Source organism: Jaculus jaculus, chromosome 11, assembly GCF_020740685.1.
Source record: "Jaculus jaculus isolate mJacJac1 chromosome 11, mJacJac1.mat.Y.cur, whole genome shotgun sequence".
NCBI lineage: Eukaryota > Metazoa > Chordata > Mammalia > Rodentia > Dipodidae > Jaculus > Jaculus jaculus.
In genome coordinates this window covers 13239935-13263193 of record NC_059112.1, presented here as the reverse complement: position 1 = coordinate 13263193, position 23259 = coordinate 13239935, and the positions used below count along the sequence as shown (strand labels likewise).

The 23259-nt window shown below is 43.0% G+C and overlaps 1 protein-coding gene across 2 annotated transcripts in view; it reads left to right on the top strand.

Moving 5' to 3' along the window:
• The window catches only part of Cep135 (centrosomal protein 135), a 69522-nt gene extending 46663 nt beyond the window's left edge, over positions 1-22859 (top strand). Inside the window, exons 18-26 of one of the 2 annotated variants that reach the window (XM_004665342.2) lie at positions 416-471; positions 1762-1930; positions 3576-3686; positions 3949-4134; positions 8088-8297; positions 10208-10410; positions 11504-11608; positions 16079-16177; positions 21657-22859. In XM_004665342.2, the coding sequence (XP_004665399.2) occupies positions 416-471; positions 1762-1930; positions 3576-3686; positions 3949-4134; positions 8088-8297; positions 10208-10410; positions 11504-11608; positions 16079-16166 (1128 nt within the window). In that variant the 3' untranslated portion in view covers positions 16167-16177; positions 21657-22859. Of the gene's footprint in view, positions 1-415; positions 472-1761; positions 1931-3575; positions 3687-3948; positions 4135-8087; positions 8298-10207; positions 10411-11503; positions 11609-16078; positions 16178-18672; positions 18722-21656 lie in introns of those variants that run through there. The other variant, XM_045130274.1, reaches the window with a different exon arrangement.
• Positions 22860-23259: the final 400 nt, after the last annotated feature.

Here is a 23259-nt window from a genome sequence, read left to right as displayed (position 1 = left end):
GATGCTGTTTTTTAGCACATAAGCAGAAAAGATTATTGTGTGCTTCACAAACATAGTTCTTATCCCAGGTATAAATTCCCAATACTCAAGGCACACCTTCAGATATGTTTAAATTTATTTTTGTCCCAATAACTTGAATCTTTCCAATGTGATCATCTCTTTTTCTACAATGTGAGCTAGATCTCATTAAAGCATACTTTAAAGAAACAGTTGGGGCACTTAATGGATAGAAATATACCAATGTGTGAAATGTCACTGGAACATAGAAATCTGCCTACTTGGCATTTTCCTTATCACAGTGTTTATATTGTTGAACTGTATATTCAACTCTACTGAACTATAGAGATACAGTGGACTGTAAAGACCTACCTAAAGTTCTGTATAAAAGGCTTGGAATCTTATATTTCTCTTACAGGAAAAAGTCATCACTCAGATGAAGATCACCGCCTCAGAGCATGAGTTAGCTATGAAGTAAGCAATTCGTAAACAGCCGCTCGGCTTGTAAAGAAATCTTCAGTGAATATGGCTTCACCAACTCATTAGCCATCCAGAAATAGGAAAAAAAAAGGCCAACAACAGCTATTCTTTTCTTAGCATCTTACTTAGTCTGTAACTTGCTCTCTTCCTCCATCATCTATACCTCACACTTCTGTTTTGTTACCTATGCTTTTCTTTCTTTCTTTTTCTTTTCTTCTTTTTTTTTTTTCTGAGGTAGGGTCTCACTCTAACTCAGGCTGATCTGGAATAAACTATGTAGTGTCAGAGTGGCCTTGAACCCATGACAATCCTCCTACTTCAGCCTCCTGAGTGCTGGTGGCTACCTATGCTTTTATATGTCTGCTTGCAATTCATTTTTATTGTGACGACCCTAATCATTAAAACTTCCATTAATAGCCGGGTGTGGTGGTACACACCTTTAATCCCAGCACTCGGGAGGCAGAGGTAGGTGGATTGCTGTGAGTTTGAGGCCACCCTGAGACTACATAGTGAATTCCAGGTCAGCCTGGACTACAGTGAGATTTTACCTCGAAAAATTGGAAAAACAAAACAAAACAAAACAAAAAACCTTCCATTAGTAGCAAAATTTGGACTCTTGAACATGAACATTCTTAAAAATGTTTACATTTTACTTCTGGTCTATGCAGAATAGTTGTAAGCCACCTAGGGACAAAGTAATTAATGCCTTTATGTTTTAAATAAGACTGTAGATATAAACACTTAATATTTGCCCATTGAATCTATCACATTTGGTTCTTTTTAAAATTTTTTGTTTATTTTTACTTATTTGAGAGTGACAGAGAGGAGGAGGAGAGAGAGAGAGAGAGAGAGAGAGAGAGAGAGAGAATGGGCGCACCAGGGCTTCCAGCCACTGCAAATGTACTCCAGATGCGTGCACCCCCTTGTGCATCTGGCTAACGTGGGTCTTGGGGAATCGAGCCTCGAACCAGGGTCCTCAGGCTTCACAGGCAAGTGCTTAACCGCTAAGCCATCTCTCCAGCCCACATCTTGTTCTTAACATTTGAAATTCTTCTGTTTACTTTTGAAATAATGTTTTTGTTTTAAAGCTTCATTTGCATATAAGGACTGGTAGATATATTTAAAAAAAAAACCTACTGTACCTAATTAATTAGTATTTACAGGCAGCAGTTAAAGTTCTTTGCATTCTTTATATATTTAATTCAGAGTATTTTACCTTATTAAAAATGAGCTAAAATTTTCCATAAAGCTTTCGTTATTATTACCACTCCACTCATTTGACAGCCAGCTGAAGGATACATTGGCTAATCGAGACCGAGAGATAAGCAGCCTCCAGCGCCAGCTGGATGTGGCTCACAAAGAACTTGATGAGGTAGGAAAGTCCCGAGAGATCGCTTTTAAGGAGAACAGACGATTACAAGATGACCTGGCCACAGTGGCAAGAGAAAACCAGGTATGACTGCAGTGCATGCAACTCTTACAGTATGTTTGCTAAATGTGAATGTGCCTGATAGTTTCTCTAAAATGTACTGGTGTGACCCTAAGCAGCATAATTCCTTAAGAAGAATGTTATCTGTCAAAGTACTAAAAACTGTAGTTTAGAATGCTGCTATTGGGGCTGGAAATGGTCAGTGGTTAGGATACTTGCCTGTAAAGCCTAATGACCCGGTTTCTATTCCCAGTACCCATGTAAAACCAGATGTACAAAGCAGTGCATGCATTTGCAGTTCATTTGCAGAAGCTGGAGGCCCTGGCACACCCATTCTCTCTGCTTGCAAATAAGCAAATAACTTCATATATGTACATGTAATATATATGTAATATAGTTGAATGCTGCTATGACCGGCTCCCCAAGGGGTACAACTGCAATCTTCTCGCCATTTCTTTTTTTTAATATTTTATTTTTATTTAGTTATTTATTTGACAGAGAGATAGAGGGGAAGGGGGAGAGAGAATGGGCATATCAGGACCTCCAGCCATTGCAAACAAACTCCAGATGCATGTTCCACCTTGTGCATCTGGCTTCCGTGGGTTCTGGGGGATCAAACCTAGGTCCTTTGGCTCTGCAGGCAAATGCCTTAACCGCTAAGCCATCCCTCCAGTCCTCTTCTCACCATTTCTTTCTTGTTTTTTTTTTTTTTTTTTTGAGACAGTTGCCTCGTGTAGCCCAGGCTGGCACTGAACACGGGCCCTCCTGCTTCAGTCTCCCAGGTGGGGAGACTGCAGGTGTGTGCTCTCACACTTGGCATCATTTGGGTTTGTTGCAAGAAAACTTAAAGCATGAAATTCTGTGTGTCAGAAATTCTGTTGTCACTGTTGGGTGAGGACGGCAGCAGCACTCTCAGGATGACGCTTTTGTGTGCTAACAACCCACATCTGATTTTCCTCCTATTTCTCACTTCCATTGGCTTAGAAATGTGTCTGGAAATGAATGCATGTTCAGAATAGCTGATCCTGGAAGGTGGTGGTTGGTGCTGGTTCAATGTAGGATTATGCCATGAAGATCAATGGTTTTTCTGCTTTAAATATTTCATGTTTTCAAAAAATTACTTTATAAAAATAAATACTTTATAAAAATGTTATTCAGCATAAAGCACATTGCAGATATTTTAAAGTCAACTTCTGACCGTGACTGTTCCACAGTCAGATACATTGTCAGAACTGCTATGGGAGCTGTGTGGGAAAAAATGGGCTTAAAAAAAAAAGCCAAGGGCTAGAGAGATGAATGAGTGGTTAATAAGGCACTTACTTCCAAAGGTTAACAACCTGAGTTTCATTCCCCAGTACCCATGTTGAGCCAAATGCACAAAGTGGCACATGCGGCTAGAGACCCTGGTGTGCCCATTCTCTCTATCTCTGTTCTACCTCTCTTCCTGCAAATAAATAAATAAAAATATAGCCAGGTATGGGGGTGCATGCCTTTAAACAAAAACAAACAAACCAAACAACAAAACTGAGGTCAATCAGGAGAAATATGTGAAAATGATACGTTTTTTCTTACTGTCTCTTAGCCCCTGATTCTAGAGCAGCTATTTGACAAGGACGAGACATTCATGAATGCTGTGTCCCCTCATCCTTGTCCCGGTTGCTGATTTCAGGAAATCTCGATGGAGCTGGAAGCTGCGGTGCGTGAGAAGGAGGAGATGAAGAGTCGGGTCCATAACTACATCACCGAGGTGTCGCGGTGGGAAAGCCTGATGGCTACGAAGGTGACAAACAGGGCTGAGTTTTGATTGAAAGCTGGTTGCTTAAACTTCCTCGTGTTGCTTATTCTGTCTCTGGTATCAGATATTAAACATTTGAGAGCAGAGATCTTACCTACTAACTTTATCTTTTCTCCGTAGATCTCACTAGAGTGCCTGCACAGATACCCTAAATTAAAACCAAACTCCCAGCATTTGTATGTGTCTATGACATGTGTGATCCAGTGACAGGTACTGACTCAGAAATAATTGATTTGTGCTTACACAGGAAAAAGAAAACCAGGATCTATTAGACAGGTTCCAGATGCTTCATAACCGTGCGGAAGACTGGGAGATCAAGGCCCATCAAGCCGAGGGAGAAAGCAGCTCGGTGCGACTGGAGCTCCTTTCTATCGACACAGAGAGGAGACACCTTCGAGAAAGAGTGGAGCTGCTAGAGAAAGAGATTCAGGAGGTAAGCATTGCTTTGTCTAGTAAAGGCATTCTATACCAAAACAATTCAAAGATACTTAATTGAAGCATTAATAAAAGTATTAGTTTTAATTATTATGTACTAATAAAATCAAGGTTGGAGTAGAAAGGTTCCTCAGTGCTCTCTTGGAAAGTCTGCAGGCCTGGGTTCAAGTGGCACAAGCATCTGATGTTCTCTTTGCAGTGGCAACAGACCCTGGCACACATGCACATACACGCAAGTAACTGAATGATTTAATATAAAATCAAGGTCAGTAGTGATGTTTTGTTACTAATTCTGATGACTTGTTTAGATATCCCATTCAGTAGCAAAACGATGGGATCCCATTTAACATTAAGTGTGGGTTCTATGGCATTTGGTAAATCCACAACACTACAATGACCTTCACTGTGTGTCTGTAGTACCTGTCCTGCTCCCCAGGTGACACTGTACACATGAGACACAAACTCCCTGTTCTTCCCAGCTCAACCCCAGCAGCCCTCATACTACTGTCTGTCCATAGCAGTTTGACTTCTGTTTGTTCTCACATAAATAGAATTATGCCATATTTGTCTTCTTTCACTTAATCTCAAGGTTTGGCCACATTGCAGCATTTCATTTCTTTCTAAGGATGAGTATCATCTTTGAAGTGTTTCTTTCCTTCCCTCCCTTCCTCCTTCCTTCTCTCTCTTTCCCTTCTCTCCCTCCCCCTCCCTTCCCCTCCCCTCCCCTCCCCTCCCGTCCCTCTTTCTTTCTTTCTTTCTTTCTTTCTTTCTTTCTTTCTTTCTTTCTTTCTTTCTTTCTTTCTTTCTTTCTTTCCCCCCCTCTCTCTCTCTTTCTTTCTTTCTTTCTTTTGTAGGGTCTGTCTAGAACCTAGAACCTATAACTCACTCTGTAGCCCAGGCTGGCCCCAAACTCATGATGGGCCTCCTATCTCCACCTCCTAAGAGCTGGAATTATAGGTGTGTGCCACCATACCCAACTCTGCATTTTTTTTACCACTTTTTAAAAAAATTATTATTGTTTTTTAGAGAGACAGACAGAGAATTGGTGCACCAGCGCCTCAGCCACTGAAATTTAACTCCAGACACTTGCACCACCTAGTGGGCATGTGTGACCTTGCGCTTGCCTCACCTTTGAGCATCTGGCTTACGTGGGATCTGGAGAGTAGAACATGGGTCCTTAAGCTTCGTAGGCAAGCGCCTTAATCACTATGCCATCTCTCCAGCCTCAAACTCTTCATTTTTTGAACATTTTGGCTGGCTTCCATTAATCCTGGATGCATTCGGCCATCTCAGCAGAAACACTGGCAACTTTGACTGAAAAGGACAGGAATGGAATGAAATGAAGAAAAGCTGCTAGACTTCTGGAATCTTAGGAGAAGAAAATGGGTCAATGCAGCACTTGGTTTCAAATATGTGTTTACCTTTAAGAAAAGAGAAAGATGACGCTCAGAATAGAGCGGAGACCACAGTGGGGCTGCCAAGGCCAGCTCAGAGGCTGGTGGGCCTTTACTGCCATCAGTAACCCAAGGGGGCATGGCACTTGGGATCGGGGCTAGAGGGAATGTCACTGTTCCCGAGAACTGGGAAAGGGCAGCCAAACTGGTAGGCCCAGGAGATAGAGCCTCCGTACCACAGGTAATCATTTCTAGGGCTTCAAGTCTGGTGGAATTGCCCCACTTGATTCCGTACTTGATCTAGTGTTATGGCTAGATCTTAAATGTCTTCCAAAAACACAACAAGCTTTTCCTTGAAGTGACTTCTCACAGGCATTTTGTCACATCAAGGGAAAGTGGGCTACAGCTCACCACCTGTGTTCCTCCTGTTTCTCCTTTTTCAGAACAGAACTGTCTTTTCTATGCTTGCTCATTACTGTATGTTACACAGATAGCTTGTTTTCTGGTATTAGAAGTTGGTACATGGAAAAGAATGTTGTCTTAAGGTCTGTGGTACTGAATCTCACCTGTATTGAGTTCAGGTGATGCCTAAATGAAATAATAGACTTGGAGTTGATGCTGGAATTGGGGGGATAGAGTGGATGTATTCTGTACTTGAGAGGGATGTGAATTTTGGAGGGTCTCAGAGTAGGTAGAATTATGACCATCAGAAAACTATGTTAATCAGCTAACTTCTAATCGTTGTGACTTTATTGAAAAATAGGATCTTTGCTGGGTATGGTGACTCACGCCTTTTTCCCAGCACTTGGGAGGCAGAGGTAGGAGGATTGCTGTGAGTTCAAGGGCACCCTGAGACTACATAGTGAATTCTAGGTCAGCCTAGAATTTGAGACCCTACCTCAAAAAAACAAAAAAAGAAAAATAGGATCTTTGCAGATGTGACCAAGTTAAGATTAGATGATTGTGAGTTAGGGCAGACCATCAACTTATGAATGAGCAGTTGTTGTCTCTTGAAGAGGAGAGGGATTTGGGCATAGCTAACACAGGAGACAGTGTATGAAGATGGACATAAGAATTGGATTGACGTGTCTACAGGCAAGAAAGTAGGGGCTGGAGAGATGGCTTAGCGGTTAAGCGCTTGCCTGTGAAGCCTAAGGACCCCGGTTCGAGGCTCGGTTCCCCAGGTCCCACGTTAGCCAGATGCACAAGGGGGTGCACGCGTCTGGAGTTCATTTGCAGTGGCTGGAAGCCCTGGCGCGCCCATTCTCTCTCTCTCCCTCTATCTGTCTTTCTCTCTGTGTCTGTCGCTCTCAAATAAATAAATAAATAAAATTTTAAAAAAAAGAAAAAATAAAAGTAGGCCGAGTGTGGTGGTGCACGCCTTTGCTCCCAGGCTGAGGTAGGAGGATCACAGTGAGTTCAGGGCCACCCTGAGACTACGTAGGCTAGGGAGAGACCCTACCTCAAAAAACCAAATAGAAAAAAGAAGAAGAAAGAAAAAAAAGAGAAATAGGAAAAAGATGGAGCTGGTGCTCTGTGCCTCTGATCTCCCTCAAGAGTATCTCCTGCTGACACCTGAAAATGACTTTTAGCAGCCAGGACCACAGAAGGATATAAAAGCTAATTAGAGAAATGCTTTTCCACTTGTAAAGACATCTTAGGAGCTGATCCTTAGTTCTTTTGTTCTTTGTCATTATGGATACTGTCGTGTGGAAGGTGATGAGCTTTTATGTTTTGGAGGGGGTGTGTGTGCGCGTGCTGAGGATGAGACCTAGGACCTTGCACATGCGCAGTCTAGGCAAGTAGCCTGCCTCTGAGCTACACCATTAGCCTGGCTTTATTTGTTTTGGGGAGCTGTTTACTTAATGTATTAATGTTACAAAATTCAAACATTTACTTTTCTATAGCTGTTGATACTTATTAATCTTTATAGCACAATATTAAATGTTTACTATTCATTTCTATAAAGTCTATTAACATAACTTGGCATTCTTTTGAAAATCTAGTAGAATTTATATATTTGTAATTATCACTTAAATTTTAAATTAAGAAAAATTTAAAATATGGATTATTCTTGGAAAAAGATCAATATCAGTATTTAAAATTCTACTCATTATTTCAAAGTTACCAAATCTTATTACAAAGTTGTGTATTATGAAATTAAATTTAGATATGAATTCAGATAATTAGCATTAAATTTGTGCAATTTTAGAATTTAACTGAAAATCACTGGAGATGGTAAATGTATATATTACTGTTTGATGAAAAAAGATATTATAACAGGGAAATTTATAAAGGAAAAAATTAATATAATTTGCAGAAAATCTCATATTCACAACACAATAATTTTCACAATACTTGCTTAGTTGTGATGATGTACCACTCCTTATGTGCATTAAGCAGGCCATCGTCACATAGATGGTACTTCCTGAGAATGTTTTAAAATACACAAAATCAACCCATATTTTTTCTACAGGGACTTTGTGGCTATACACATTCAAGCCTTAGAATTTTGGTGTTAGTTAAGTTTTCTTCCTATTTGGTTTTCTTTCTTCAGCACATAAATGCACATCGTGCTTACGAGTCTCAGATCTCGTCAATGGCAAAGGCCATGTCCAGATTAGAGGAGGAGCTGAGGCGCCATGAAGATGAGAAAGCAGTGGTGTTAAGTGACTTGTCATCTCTCCGAGAGCTCTGCATTAAGCTTGATTCAGGCAAGGATGTCATGACCCAGCAGTTGAATGCCAAGAGCCTGGAGTTGGAGCGGGTAGGTGCTGGGAGAGCGTGTTTGAGCTCGATGTTGTCATTGTTTTGAATTTAGATTGTGTGTGCGTGCGCACGCACACATGTGCACTCATTGCTCTCCAGGGTCTTGTTACTGTGATGCAGTCGGCTACCTCTGTGGCCTTAGGTGGATGGCTTTGGAAGTGAACCCAGCCAGGCAGCAGGCCTTGCAACAAGTGCCTTTAACTGCTGAGACCTATCTCCAGCTCAGTGACCCTCTCTTGACAAAAACATCTGAGGGTTTGAATACATCTGAGGGTTTGAATACATCTTATAACACATTAGCAGACCCTTAGTAAAAATAGAAAAAAAATTGGAAGGGGATTTAAAAAAATATTTTATTTTTATTATTTATTTGACAGAGAAAGAGGGAGAGACAGAGAGAGATAATGGGTGCACCAGAGCCTCTCTAGCCACTGCAAATGAACTCCTGATGTATGCACCCCCTTGTGCATCTGGCTGACGTGGGTCCTGAGAAATCAAACCTGGGACCTTTGGCTTTTCAGGCAAACGCCTTAACTGCTAAGCCATTCCTCTACCCTGGATTTTTTATTTATTTATTTATTATTTTTATTTATTTATCTATTTATTTTGGTTCTTCGAGGTAGGGTCTCATTCTAGCCCAGGCTGAGTTGGAATTCACTAAGGAGTCTCAGGGTGACCCCAAACTCATGGTGATCCTCCTACCTCTCTGCTTCCCTAGTGCTGGGATTAAAGGCGTGCACCACCATGCCTGGCTTGACTTTTTTTTTAATGCATGAGAAAGAAAAAAAATTGGCATGCCAGGGCCTCTAGCCACTGCAGTTGAACTCCAAATGCATGTGCCACCTTGTATGCATGTGCGACCTTGTACACTTGTGTCACATCATGTGTCTGGCTTACATGGTACCTGGGGAGTTGAACCTGGGTCCTTAGGCTTTGTAGGCAAGTGCTTTAACTGCTAAACCATCTGTCCAGCCCCCTAAAATTTCTATTTTAAAATATATTTTATTTATTTATTTATTTGAGAGAGAAAGAGGTACTAAGAGAGAGAGAGGGCACACCCAGGCCTCTAAGCACTGCAAACAAACTCCAGATGCATGTGCTCCCTTGTGAATCTGGCTTATATGGGTCCTGGAGAATTGAATCAGGAACCTTTGGCTTTGCAGGCAAATGCCTTAATGGCTAACCCATCTCACCAGCCCTAAAATTTCTTTTTAATGAGTTGCTTTTCTTTTATAATAAAAGTATTTTTAGTCTTTAACTTATATTCAAAATGAAGCAGCTGATAGGTCAGTAGCTCTTTAGAACTATATTGTCAAAAATAATTTTCAGGACTTCCGGCCAAGATGGCGACCGCCTAGCTGCCCTGCAGATCCCGGGGAAAGAAAGATAGATGCAGGTCCTAAGGAGAGAGCCACACCACCATACCTCAAAAGGGCCTCAGCTGAAACTAAGGAAAATTGGCGAAACAAGCAAGGGTGCTGTTTTCCTGATGAACCGGATACCAGCACAAGGGGGAAGGAGACCAACACAGAGAAAAATCAACGCCTACCAAATCAGAGAGCCAGAGCCTCAGAGGCCCCCAACACCTCATCACTGAAGCAGACAAAAATGAACCCAACATGGCTCAGGGAAATTTTGCGGAAGAGGGGGCGGAAAGAATGTCAGAGCCACATGTTGGGTCAGGATATGCAGAGACATTTATCGTACCAGTAACTGTGGGCTAACTCCACAATGCAGGACCCCATATACCTTAACAAGGAGGGGCCAATGGGGAAGGGGTAGGTCATGGATGAGCCTCATAATGGTACCAAACTGCCTGTACTTGCAGAATAGAAAACTAATATAATAATAATAATAATAATAATTTTCAGAGTAAACTTAAAATTTGACTTTGTTTTTTTCCTGTAGGCACTGGCAGAATTGGAAAATGTCAAATCAGAATCAGAGCTGTTTAAAAAACAACTGTCAAGTGAGAGACAGACAGTTAAAAACCTGGAATCATTGCTGGCCTCAAACAGAGATAAAGAATTTCATTCTCATCTAACCTCTCACGAGAAGGATACAGAGATCCAGCTCCTCAGGGAGAAGTTAACCCTTTCCGAAAGCAAATTGTAAGTTTCCATGGAGCGACCTGTGAGAGGGAGAGAAAGCGATAAGGGGAAGTGTGGGAGCGTGAAGGGCGGTAAAACCAATATACCCAAGTTTCCTGCTGCTTCTGGTAATTCCAAAAAATAGCTCAGGAAGGTGATGGTGTTCGGAGTTGTAGACCTGCACAGCTTCGGAGTGAGGTGGTGTGTGGGAGGGAGCTGGAGGAGGGCGCAGGGGAGTCTGAGGAGGAGAGCATTTCAGGGTGCAAGGATTGCCTGGTCCCATGCTGTCACTGAGGAAAGTGGTGTAAGAAAGGCTGAGGTTGATCATGTAAGTGTACTGATTATCTCAGGGGAGACTGGTGGTGATTTTATTTTGGAATGGAGAGGTTTGGACACATGTGTTAGAAGAGAAGATTCTATAGGTGGAAGAACAAGCTTTTCAAAGGTGTTAAAAATAGAGCCAGTGAAGACATTTTTCGTGTTGGTTTGTCCTTCGTGTCATTAGGTTTGTATCCCCAGCACCACCGCTGTGCCGGGCACACGTCGTGAGCTCCAGTCAGGAGTCAAAGGAGTAGGTGACAAGGCAGCCCCAGACGTTCAGAGAACTGCTGTTGAGAAACCTCGGCCTTTTTTACCAGCCTTACTGACTGTGGCCTCAGCTGGGGAGGTGGCTGAGAGGCTAACGGTGCTTGCTTACAAGGCCTGATGGTCTGGGTTCAGCTCCCCAGGACCCACATAAGCCAGATGCACAAAGTGCTGTGTCACCTGGAGTTCCTTTGCAGTGACTGGAGGCCTTAATGCTCGCATTCTTTTTCCCTCTGCCTGCCTCTTTCTCTTTCAAATAAATAAAGTATTTAAATAACATACATTTTTGGAGGGGTTGTAGGTAGGTTCTCACTCTAGCTCCGCCTGAGCTGGAATTCACTCTGTAGTCACAGGGTAGGTTCAAACTCACGGCGGTTCTCCTACTTCTTTCTCCCAAGTGTTAAGATTAAAGGCATGCGCCACCATGCCCAGCAAATAAATATATATTGCATAAGTACGTACCTGTTATTAATTGTACAAAATTCAACATTTGTTATTTATGTCTGTGATTTTCACATTTGTTTCTAAGGACAAGCCAAAGCCGAGAAAACTCCATGCTTCGATCTAAAGTGGCACAGTTGCAAACGGATCATGATTCTCTGAAAAGGCAGATTTCAATGGAAAGATTTGAACGGTAAGGAAAAATTTTTTATGATAAAACAAAGTTTTTATATATCCCCACTTGTATTCTAAACAGGATTTAATATGACATATAAATAGCAGGCTTTTAGCATTAATACGTACACTAAGTTTCTTTGGTAATTATTCCTTTAAAAAGAAACATGTTTCGTAAAAGGTAAACTCCCCACTGCCAATGAAGTAGCACGTGTCACATAAAGATTCCCGGTAGCTCCACAGGGTGAGGTGAGCATTACCTTAGAGGGCAAGGACTAGAGACAGAGGCCCTGCAAGGACCCCCAGCTTATGTGGTTGGAAGCGCCTCCAGCGGTGATGAGTGCACCGAGTGTGCCGGTTTCAATCCTTGTGCTAAGAGCAGTCAGCAAATGAGCACTGGGCACAAGACGTGCGTGTGGGATCAGTCCTGCCAACAGTCTCTTCCATCTTCGTTGTAGAAAGCTGAGTCACACAGGTATAAATGGCCCAGCCTCAGTTAAAGTCCAGGCGTGTCAGCTCTGTCCTCCGGCCCGTGCTGTCACATCCGCACAGAGCTGTGCTCCTCAGCCCTTCATGTGCTGTGCGTGGGAAAGCGCGCTTCTCATATGTTGGTAAAACAGATGAGACCTGTTTTTAGATTAAACACTGGCCTGGAGAGATAGCTCAACAGTTAGAAGTGCTTGCAAAAGCTTGATGGTCTGCGTTCAGTTCCCCAGTACCCAAGGTGCACAGTGTGGCACATGTAATGGAGTTGGTGTGCCGTGGCAAGAGGCCCTTGAGTACTTACTCATACCCTCTCTGTCTCTCCCTCCTTCCCTCCCTCCCTCTCTTTCTCGCTGTATAAATAAATATTTTAAAAGATTAAAAATTCAGGCATGGTGGCATAACACTTAGGAAACTGAGGCAGGAGAATCATGAGTTTAAGGCCAACTTGAAACACCCTGACCTCACTTCTCCCTGAAAGAATTTAAAATCAAAAGTCTAACTTAGAAATCAGTTACCAACTTACATTTGTTCTATTTGCCTTTCTTACCATATTAATACTATAGATGTCCTGAGAAATAATTCTCAGTGCTAAAATTGGTTGAGGTCATTTTTTTAGGTTTGTTAAACTCACCCATTTTTATAAAAAATGTAAGTGATATGCTACATAAATATGCTTGCCATGAAAGCAATTTTTGTTATTTCAAAGAGAAATGAAACTTTGCCTTATAGCAGTGTTGTAAAGGCTGTGTTATTAATTTCTGGAAATTTAGATGATGTACTACTAAACTGTACATATATAATAATTTCTCTTGCTCTCTCTCTTTCTTTTTTTTTCACATTAGGGTCTCACTCTAGCCCAGGCTGACCTGGAATTTACTATGCATCTCAGGGTAGCCTTGAACTCACAGCAATCCTACCTCTGCCTCCCAAGTGCTGGGATTAAAGGCGTATGCCACTTCATGCCCAGATCATTCTTTCTCAATTCAGAGAAGTCAGACTTCTCAGGAGTATTCATTCTCTTATGAAAACTCAAATATTATGTAGATTACAGACCCAGAAATAGTAAAACCCTATAATTCCATATCCCAGAGGTAACCACTGAAGATCCCTCCATGGTTTTGTTTGTTTGGTTGGTTAGTTTTTGGTTTTTCGAGGTAGGGTCTCACTCTAGCCCAGGCTGACCTGGAATTCACTCTGTAGTCTCAAGTGGCCTTGCACTCACAGCGATCCTTCTACCTCAGTGCTGGGATTAAAGGTGTGCACCACCATACCTGGCTTGATTTCTCTTTCTTAATGATATCTAAAATTTTCTGCAATTCTGGGATCCTAAATCAAGCTCTTTGTAGCTCAGGATTACAGACCCGTAGCCTTCCTTGGGTCTCATGAACATATCTATCCTGCTCTTTATTAAGTAAGTTATGTGTTCTCAGGGGCAGCAGCACCAAAAAAATCTGATTATTACATTGATTATGATTCTCAAAAGGGCCACAGTATAAGCAGTGCATCTGTTTAATAAGATTCATGGAATGATGTGATAATCTGGGGAGAAAGGTCTTTAAATTTTTGAGAACTGAACTACAAAGAAAATATGGATACTCAGTAACTCCAGGCAGAAAGGCATAGGCTAGAGATGAGTGGCCAGACCACAAGGAGCCAGTGGCACCGTCACTATATCTGGTGGTGACAGGCCCCAACATGGGCAAGGAAGGGAGAGCAGAGAAACTGACTCTTCGGGGAAGAGTTGAGGACTAGAAGACTAGATTTATGTGCAAAAAGAGATGAGACAGGCAGGGTGGAGGAGAGAGCCACAGTGTGGGATCATTATACCTTAGGGGAAAGCATGGTCCTTAGGACATAAGTGAGAGATTAGTAAAGAGCAAAGCCAGTGGCTGCTCCCTCTGCTCGGGAAGCTCGGTGTCATATGCCTCAACATGACGTGTAAAGGTGAATCTGAATACATTTAGTGCTCAGAACTTTCTGTGGTTAGTTCACAGAGGGTAAAAAGAACCTGCTGCTAATACACGTTGTGCCTCTTCACAGAGTACCAACCTCATTTTCATACTAGGCCAGACAGGGCTACCACACCCCAAGAACAGATAAGAGAGGTACTGTTGCAGTCAGGTTCGCATTGCTGGCAGAAATCACACGACCAAGAGCAGCTTGTGGGAAAACGAGCTTTATTTTGGCTTACAGGCTCGAGGGGACGCTCCACGATGGCAGGGGAAAACGACGGCATGAGCAGAGGGTGGATATCACCCCCTGGCCAACATAAGGTAGACAATAGCAACAGGAGAGTGTGCTAAACACTGGCATGGGGAAACTGGCTATAATACCCTTAAGCCTGCTCCCAAGAATACACCGCCTCCAGGAGGTGTTAATTCCCAAATCTCCATCACCTGGAAACCTAGCATTCTGAACACCTAAGTTTATGGGCGACACCTGACTCAAACCACCATAGATACCCAACTCAGTAACTGACTCAGGGGATTCATTATAAAGAGAAAGGCAGGCAGTGTGCCCCAGGCACACATCTATAAGACTCTGCACTCAGTAGGCTGAGATAGGGTTGTAAGTTCAAGGCCAGCCCTGGCCTATGCAGAAAGACCCTGTCTCAAAGAGCAGATCAGCAAAGCAATGTATAACTACGGGGAAAGGGGAGGAGAGGGCTTTATTGGCATACTGGGAGATGGAACCTCCTTTCAAGGAATAAGTAGACAAAGGGTTTCATTCATCCATTCGTTCATTTAAGCATGTGTATGTGCATGCATGCATGTCAGGGTCTCTTGCCACTGTAAATGAATGCCAGATGCTGTGCCACTTTTGGCATGTAGCTTTACATGGGTGTTGGGGAGTTAAATCCAAGCTGACAGGCTAGCACCTTTAACTACTGAGTCACCTCTGTAGCCCAAGCAAAACTTACTTTAGGGTATGTTGGGTACCCACAAGGTGTACCCCAAGACATAATTTTGTGTGGATATGACTCAGGACAGAACTGGAGATGTGCATTATCTACAAGTCATGAGCGTAAGAGAAGAGAACAGAGATGTAGCCTGGAGAGCACTTTTGTATGAAGCGTAGGTAGAAGGGAAGGCCCAGAGAACCAAGAAACGGTCACGTAGGTAGGAGAACCAGGAGATGATAGGGTTGGGAAAGCAGAGTGCTCACCTGCACCAACCCCCCAGCAGCACAGAAAAGGTAAGGAAGCCACCTCCTAACACACAGGCTTTCAGTTTTGAAGGACATATTAGCACACATTTTTATTCTAAAGCATAACGAAAAAAGTTCTCCCAGAGTCACTGTAACATTTTTTAGTCTAATATCTAGTTGTGCATTTGTTTTTGTTAATTTTGACTTGGCTTGTTTTTCTGAGATAAGGCATCAGGTAACCCACACTGACTGTGAGCACAGCTCGCAGCAGAGGCTTGTCGGGAATCCTAACCCTCCGCCTCTGTCTCTCCAGTGCTGCGTCGCGACACAAGTATTATTTTAGTACTTCCTTCTGTCCCAGTGTTGCAGTATAATGGCTTTGAACAGTCTCTTCTTGTGCTTTCAACTGAAATGTTTTGCCCACTACTTAATACTACAGAAACACAAGCTTTAAGTTTCATGAAAGCAGTAAGGCTAGGCATTTGGGAGACTGAGCCAGACAGGAGGATGGCTTCAGCTTTTTAGTTCAAGATGGCTTGGGCAACATAGTGAGGCCCTGTATCAAAAGTAAGTAAACAAAAAATTGAACTAAAGCTGGGCGTGGTGGCAAGCACTCGGGAGGCAGAAGTAGGAGGATCGCCATGAGTTCGAGGCCACCCTGAGACTCCATAGTGAATTCCAGGTCAGCCTGGGCCAGAGTGAGACCCTACCTTGAAAAACCAAAAAAAAAAAAAAAAAAAAGAACTAAAATTAAGGGGGTAGAAATGCTGATTAGCTAAATTAGTAGGCATTCCTTGATCAACTAGTCACACTTTACAGTGCTTACATGTCATTTCTCTTTGATCTTTACCTACAGAGAACGAGCAATCCAAGAGATGCGTCGACATGGTCTTCCTACATCTCCCCTTAGTTCTACTCTGAAGTCTCCTGAACAGATAACATAGCTTCCAGAAAGGTATGTATGTAATATTATGGCTGTGTAAACTAATATGGTTGTGAAAATTCAGAACTTTTTTTCTGTGTCAGAGGAGGGCCGCTCCTTGGAAAGGCTCCAGGACACTTCCTGGAGTGATGGAAATGGCCCCTGTTCTGGTGGTGGCGGTACTTACATGGGCATAGATGGTTGTGAGACGCGTCAGAATAAATGTTTGTGATCCATGCATTTCGTTGTCTGTGCATCAGACCTCAGTGAAGCACAAGGGCCAGGAATGCACTCTATGGAGGAGGACTTGCCTGGCCTGCAGGAGGCCCTGGGTTTGTGTAGATTCCCAGCATGTCAGAGACAGAGGGGAGAGGCCATAGCAAAATGTCAAGTAATGAGAGCTGCCACAGGTGGAAGCTGATCACGTTCCAAGCGCCCCCAGCAGAAGCAGGTGGCGAAGGTGGAGGCGCTCAGTGGCAGGAGCGCAGGAGGCTCAGCGGGCTCAGCTGCAGGAGGAGCGGGCCGGAGGAAAGCGCGAGCGGCAGCGCTGACCACGAGCTGCACTGAACGTGAGCTTCCTCAGCGAGACTGCCTTCTATAACTCTCCACTGATGCTCCCCGTCTTTTTGTTCTGAGGCAAGCCCAACAAGCTGGCCTTTATCTTATGAGAGAGAGAAAATTGGTGCACCAGGACCTCTAACCACTGCAATGAACTCCAGGTGCATGTGTCCCCTTGTGCACATGTGTGACCTTGCATCACTTTGCATCACCTACGTGTGACCTGGAGAGTCGAACATGGGTCCTTAGGCTTTGTAGGCAAGCACCTTAACCGCTAAGCCATTTCTCCAGCACTTTGGGATGGGCCCTTAGAGGGGTTAAGATGAAAGAATCTTTTCTGGATTAACATCCCTTTTGGCTTTGAGCTGTGAGATAGGAGACCCGCATAAGTGTGAATTAATTGTGCACATTTTGTCAAGGAGAAGTGTGCATTTCTAGCTGCTTTCCCTCAGTGGTGCACTCATCTGTCAGTCACGCTGTCTCGGGTACTCGTAGGTGGTTCAGTCTTGCTCCTGAGTAGGGAAGTGCATGTACTCACTGTGTTGCTGACGGGCGTTTGATAGTCTGCTGCGGGCTGTGGGGGGTAGTGCCCCGGGGGAGGGCCGAAACTGCCGAGGAGGTTCAGGCTTTAGTACATACGACAAAACTGCCTTCCCAAGAAGAGTTAGGGTACACACTGGTTAAGGAAGGGGGGAGGGACGCACTAACTCCCTAGAGAAAGAAAGATGCCTGAGTCAGACCCAGGCGTTGACAGATAGTGGTTGTGAAAAGTGCAAACTCATTGAGAAACAGTTGAGTCAGTCTTTAAACCGCACGCTGCTTTGCCTCTTTTATAGAAGTGTTGTAGAAGATAATTAGCCTTTCTTTGGTGACTTGGAGCTCTCATTAGGGACACTTCTTTTGTGGAAGCCTCTCTTTCCTCTTTCACGTTGACGACCCTCAGGGTTCACTGCAGCCACCATGGTGTCACAGCATTTCAGGTGCTGAGTTACCCGGAATGTGATTAGGTGGAAGCTGCCCTTGTTATAAAGCTGTGGAACAAGGGGACGTCACAGCCACAGTGTAGACCAGGGCCAAGTTGGGTGTGTGGGCAAACCCGCTGCCTCCTCTCTATAAGCTAAGCTTTGTGGGGACGGCATGGGACCGTCACCAAAGCCCTCACTGCCTGTGCTCCGGCGTCTGCTTGCTGGCTCGGTGCCTCAGGGAGCCTCTGGAAAACTCAGTCTAACTTGTGAGAAAATAAGAGCAGAAAAATTATTCTTTTCTTTATGAAAATAGACTTCACCTTGTAGACTCCCTAAAAAGGCCTTGGGTGACTTCCAGGGGCTTTACTTTAAAAATCAGTGATATGGCCTGGAGAGATGGCTCAGTGTTTAAAGACTGTGACACAGGCCTGAGATGGGTGCCGTGGAAGAACGCGCTCCCGGCAAGAGCAAGGCCTCTCTCCATGCAGCACCACAAAGTTCTCTCTCCCTCCCTCTCTCTCTCTGTTGTGTGTGTGTAAAACCACTGATACAGGGCTGGGGAGATGGCTTAGTGGTTAAGGTGCTTGCCTGCAAAGCCAAAGGACCCAGGTTTGATTCCCCAGGTCCCATGTGAAGCCAGACACACAAGGTGGCACATGCGTCTGGAGTTCATTTACAGTGACTGGAGGCCCTGGTGCCCATTCTCTTTCTCTGTCTTTCTATGTGCCCCCCCTCAAGTAAATAAAAATAAAGAAACACTGATACAAAACATGGTAAATTTCTGCTCCCCTAAAGCTGTGATGAATTTAAACTGTTTAATTATAGTAAAACAAGGCATGTGAAGTTTGCCATCTTAACTGCGTTCTGAGAGGACAACTCAGTGTTATTGAAACCTCCACAATGCTGTGCAGCTCTCACCATGACCTACTGCTAAAACCATTCATTGACTCAAACAGAAACTTCGTACTCATTAAACAATAACTCTTTACTTCCATACCTTCCCAGGCCATGGTAACTTCTAGCTTACTTTTCCATCTCTGAAGTTACTGAGTGCAGATCTTCATCTCAGTGAATCATATGTAAGTGCCTGGCTTATTCGCTTAGAACAATGTTCTCAAGGCTTGTCTATGTTGTAGGATATACCACATTAAAAAAAAAAAATCTTTCTTTGAAGACACCTTGGTGGTTTCCATGGTGTGGCTACTGTAAGTAATGCTTCTTGAGTGCTGGTGTGCTGGTGTGCTCATCTCTCTTCAAATCCTTTGGTATATACCCAGGAATTAAATTGCTAGGTCTCCTGGTAATTCTTTTTAACTCTGAGGAACTGCCAGACTGCACTATTTCATATTCCCATCGGTATCACATGTAGGTTGCAATTCTCTACATCCCCACCAACCATTTATTTTCCATTTTTAGGATCACAACCATCGTAGTCCATGGGATTAGAAAACCTTTACAACTGTTAACAAATTCACAACTTTTAATTTTGTAATAATTGTTAATTAATTTTCAGAGTGTCCTAATGAGGTTATTAACTAGTAATTCTTTTCTCTCCAGGTTTTCATAGTGTGCATGCATCTGTGCATGTGGTCGCATGTATGTGCATGTGTGCATGTGGAGACCAGAAGTGGACATCAAGTATCTTTCTCAGTCACTCTCCACCATGTTTATTCAGACAGAAGCCCTCACTGAGCCCGTGGCTTTACTGAGCGAGCTGCTTCAGCAAGCCAGCTCGGCCTGAGCTCCTCCTCTCTCCACAACCTCTGCACTGGATTGTGGGCACACAATGTGCGCTCTAGAGATCCGGGCTTATGTAACAGCCATCTCCTCAGCCCTCTGTATCACCAAGAGTGATCTTTTCTTTTTTAATTTTTTTTCTTGTTTATTTATTTGAGAGTGACAGACAGAGAAAGAGGCAGAGAGAGAGAGAGAATGGTCACACCAGGGCTTCCAGCCACTGCAAACGAACTCCAGATGCATGTGCCCCCTTATGCATCTGGCTAACGTGGGTCCTGGGGAATTGAGCCTCAAACCAGGGCCCTTAGGTTTCTCAGGCAAGCGCTTAACTGCTAAGTCATCCCTCCAGCCCCCAAAAGTGGTCTTAAGTATTTTCTTTTTAAAAAAGTATTTTATTTATTTGAGGGAAAGAGAGAGAAAATGGGCACACCAGGGCCTCCAGCCACTGCAAACGAATTTCAGATGCAGGTGCCACCTTGTGCATATGGCTTTACGTGGGCAGTGGGGAACTGAACCCAGATTGTTAGGCTTTACAGACAAGCTCCTTAACCACTTTAGCCATCTCTCTAGCCCATATTTCTTCTTTTGTTTGCAGGGCTTCTTGCCACTGCAAATGAACACCAGGCACTTGTGCTGCTTTTTGAGCCAGAGCATGTACTTAAGTGCTGGGGAATTGAACCTGGGCCAGAAGGCTTTGCAAGAAAACATCTTTAAACACTGAGCCATGTTCCCAGTATCCCCCCCCCCCCCAGCTAACTTTATAGGTTTCTTCTAGAAATTAATTGCACCTAGAAATGAATTGCACACCTTTGAAATAGTTTCTTTCTAATAGTAAAGATATATAACTGAATTTTTAAAAAATATTTTTATTTATTTATATGAGCGAATGGGCACACCAGGGCTTCTAGCTACTGTAAACAAGCTCCAGATGCATGTTCCACCTTGTGCATTTGGTTTATGTGAGTACTGGGGAATTGAACATGGGTGCTTAGGCTTCACAGGCAAGCGCCTTAACCGTTGAGCCAGCTCTCTAGCCCCATAACTGAATTTTTGTTCTGATTGCTTGACTGACACGTGAAATAGGAAAAACCTGTTCTTTTCCTGTTGTCCCACACCTTCAACACAACCTTCCTGACATCAGAGCCTTTGTCTCACACCGATTATGTGTCCACTGTCAACCTGAAGATAGTGTCCATGTTGGTAAGGGCTCAGATCCTCAAGTCTTGCTCCACCTCCCCAGGTGCCAATTACAAGTCCCAGGTTGTGGCAGAACTTTTGACCTACCTGCTGTGAGGCCCGGATCCCACAACATTCGTGATTGGATTTGCCTGAGGAGCTCTCAGAGCCCAGGGGAACACTTTCCTTACGTTCCCTGCTTGTTATGCAGGCTACATGTAAAGAGCAGATGGAAGCGGCAGGCATGGGGGGGGGGGCAGTTCCTCAGCACTGCGCACCGGTGTCCAGCTGCCTGGAGGCTTCGCAACCCAGTTGTCCTGGGGTTTTCCGGAGGCTTCGTTTCGTGCATGTGACTGACTGATGAAATCATTGGCATTGGTGATCCACTGCACCCTTCAGCCCTTCTTTCTCCTCTCCCTACTGCTTTGGTCTTTCTGCTGACCTGTCCTCTTATCTTGAAGCCTCCCTGCCTGGCTGCTGGCCTCATTGGTGTACAAAGGACACTCACAGCTCAGGAGGTTTCCAAGGGCTTTGTGCCAAGGACAAGGGGCAGAGACCAAATAGTGTATTTTTCTCATATCACAGTAGCACACTTGTTCACTGAGAGAATCTATGAATAAGGAAACCAAAACCACATTTTTTTTTTGAGGCAAGCCCAACAGACTGGCCTTTCTTTTTATGTGAGAGGGAGAAAGAGCATTGGCACACTAGGGCCTCTAGCCACTGCGATCGAATACCAAACACACCCCCTTATGCACACGTGCAACCTTTTGCCCTTGCATCACTGTGTCTGCCTCACGTGGGACCTGGAGAGTCAAATATGGGTCCTTAGGTTTTGCAGGCAAGCACCTTAACCGCCAAGCCATCTCTCCATCCCCCAAAACCACATTTTTAAAGTACTGAACAGTACTTCTTCAAGAGGTATAATGAAGTTCCCTAAATATCACTGGATTTGGGAAAAAGTTTTTACTAGAGACCATAGTTTAAAATGTTACTGAATTTCAGTGTCATGAATATATTGAGTAACCTTGTTTATCTTTTTTCTCTTTACCCACTTTCCCCTCCCTGCTTTTCAGAATAATGTTTTTCAGTGAGTTCCTATGTGGATTTTTAAAAGAACACAACAGCAATGAAATCTTTGAATTATTTGTTCCTGCAAATCATGGACATTGACACAAATTCTACCTCTGTCAACTTTTATTTAAATCAGTGAATATTTATGTAAAATGTTTGTTATAAAAGCACTGTACATGTATATTTTCATATGTATGACAAAACAAGATATGTTACTAGTGGTTAACTGATGTGAAATCCATATTTTTATTATTCCTGACTTAAATTACTCCTTAAGATGTGTTCATACTGTGAATTGATATAGCATAGTCACATTATGCTCTCCCAATCTTCTTAATGAGCCATACTCTATGCATGTAAATAGCCTTTCAGTACCTAAGTGGTTTTGGTTTTATGGCCTGTGTTTATAACCCATGCTTTAATGTTTTCACAAAGAATGATGAATTTTGATGCTGTGCTGTCATGCTTTGAAACTAGAAGAACTGAATCAAGCTAAAATGTATGCAGTTTTGTTAAACAATAGAACAGACATTTGGGACATTTTTAGTAATTAAATTATTCAGTATATTAATTTAAAACTTCAAAATATAAAATATACAGGATCAACATGTGTTTGTTAAATTCCAGTGTATCCAATAATACCTATTTTTGCTTCTAATCCAGTATAATTTACCAATCTTACAGAAAATTATGTAGATACTGTCCCTGTGGCATATTAATTAATTTGGAATACATTTTCAAGGTTGTAATCTTAAATCATTTAGGCATATACAAACATTACAAAAAGAACAGGCATACAAAATAGAGTGTCAGATACAAACATTAATCGTGATCAAACTATTCACATATAAAGAAAGTCCTGTTTTGGGTTTTACCTTGACTGAAAAGAACTTGAAGGCTAACATGAACAAGTAAAGATCCATTGTTGCTTCCTCTTGGTTTAATAAAGTGGAGCTTATGTGTGCATGTACCTGGAGGTGGGTCGTACTGATTTTGTAACCTGGTGTGCCCTAGATGTTTAAGGATGCCCCTTGCAATAATTTGGCACATTTTTGGGAGAGGGGTGGCTTATTTTCCCACCATCTTCTTTGAGTGAATTCACATATCATGGCAAAATGTAAGAGAATGAGACTCTGCAATGTCAATGGAAAATTCTTTATTAAACACATGTAAATAAAAGTACTTGCCCCAACTTTTCCCCAAAAGCAATAATAAGACATACTTTGTCAGAATGTTAATGTTTTCTATAATTCTAAATATATAGCTTTCAAAATTGTTACTTTTATAACCTTGACGCTACATTCTTTTTAATTTTTTTGTTTATTTTTACTTATTTGAGAGTGACAGAGAGAAAGAGGTAGGGCGAGAAAGAATGGGCGCACCAGGGCCTCCAGCCACTGCAAACGAGCTCCAGACACGTGCGCCCGCTTGTGCATCTGGCTAACGTGGGTCCTGGAGAATCAAGTCTCAAACCAGGGTCCTTAGGCTTCACAGGCAAGCACTTAACTACTAAGCCATCTCTCCAGCCCCACATTTTAAAAAAAAAGTTTTAAAATATTGACTGTTCTGACCTTTTATCAATGTTTTAACTTCTGTTTTAAATAA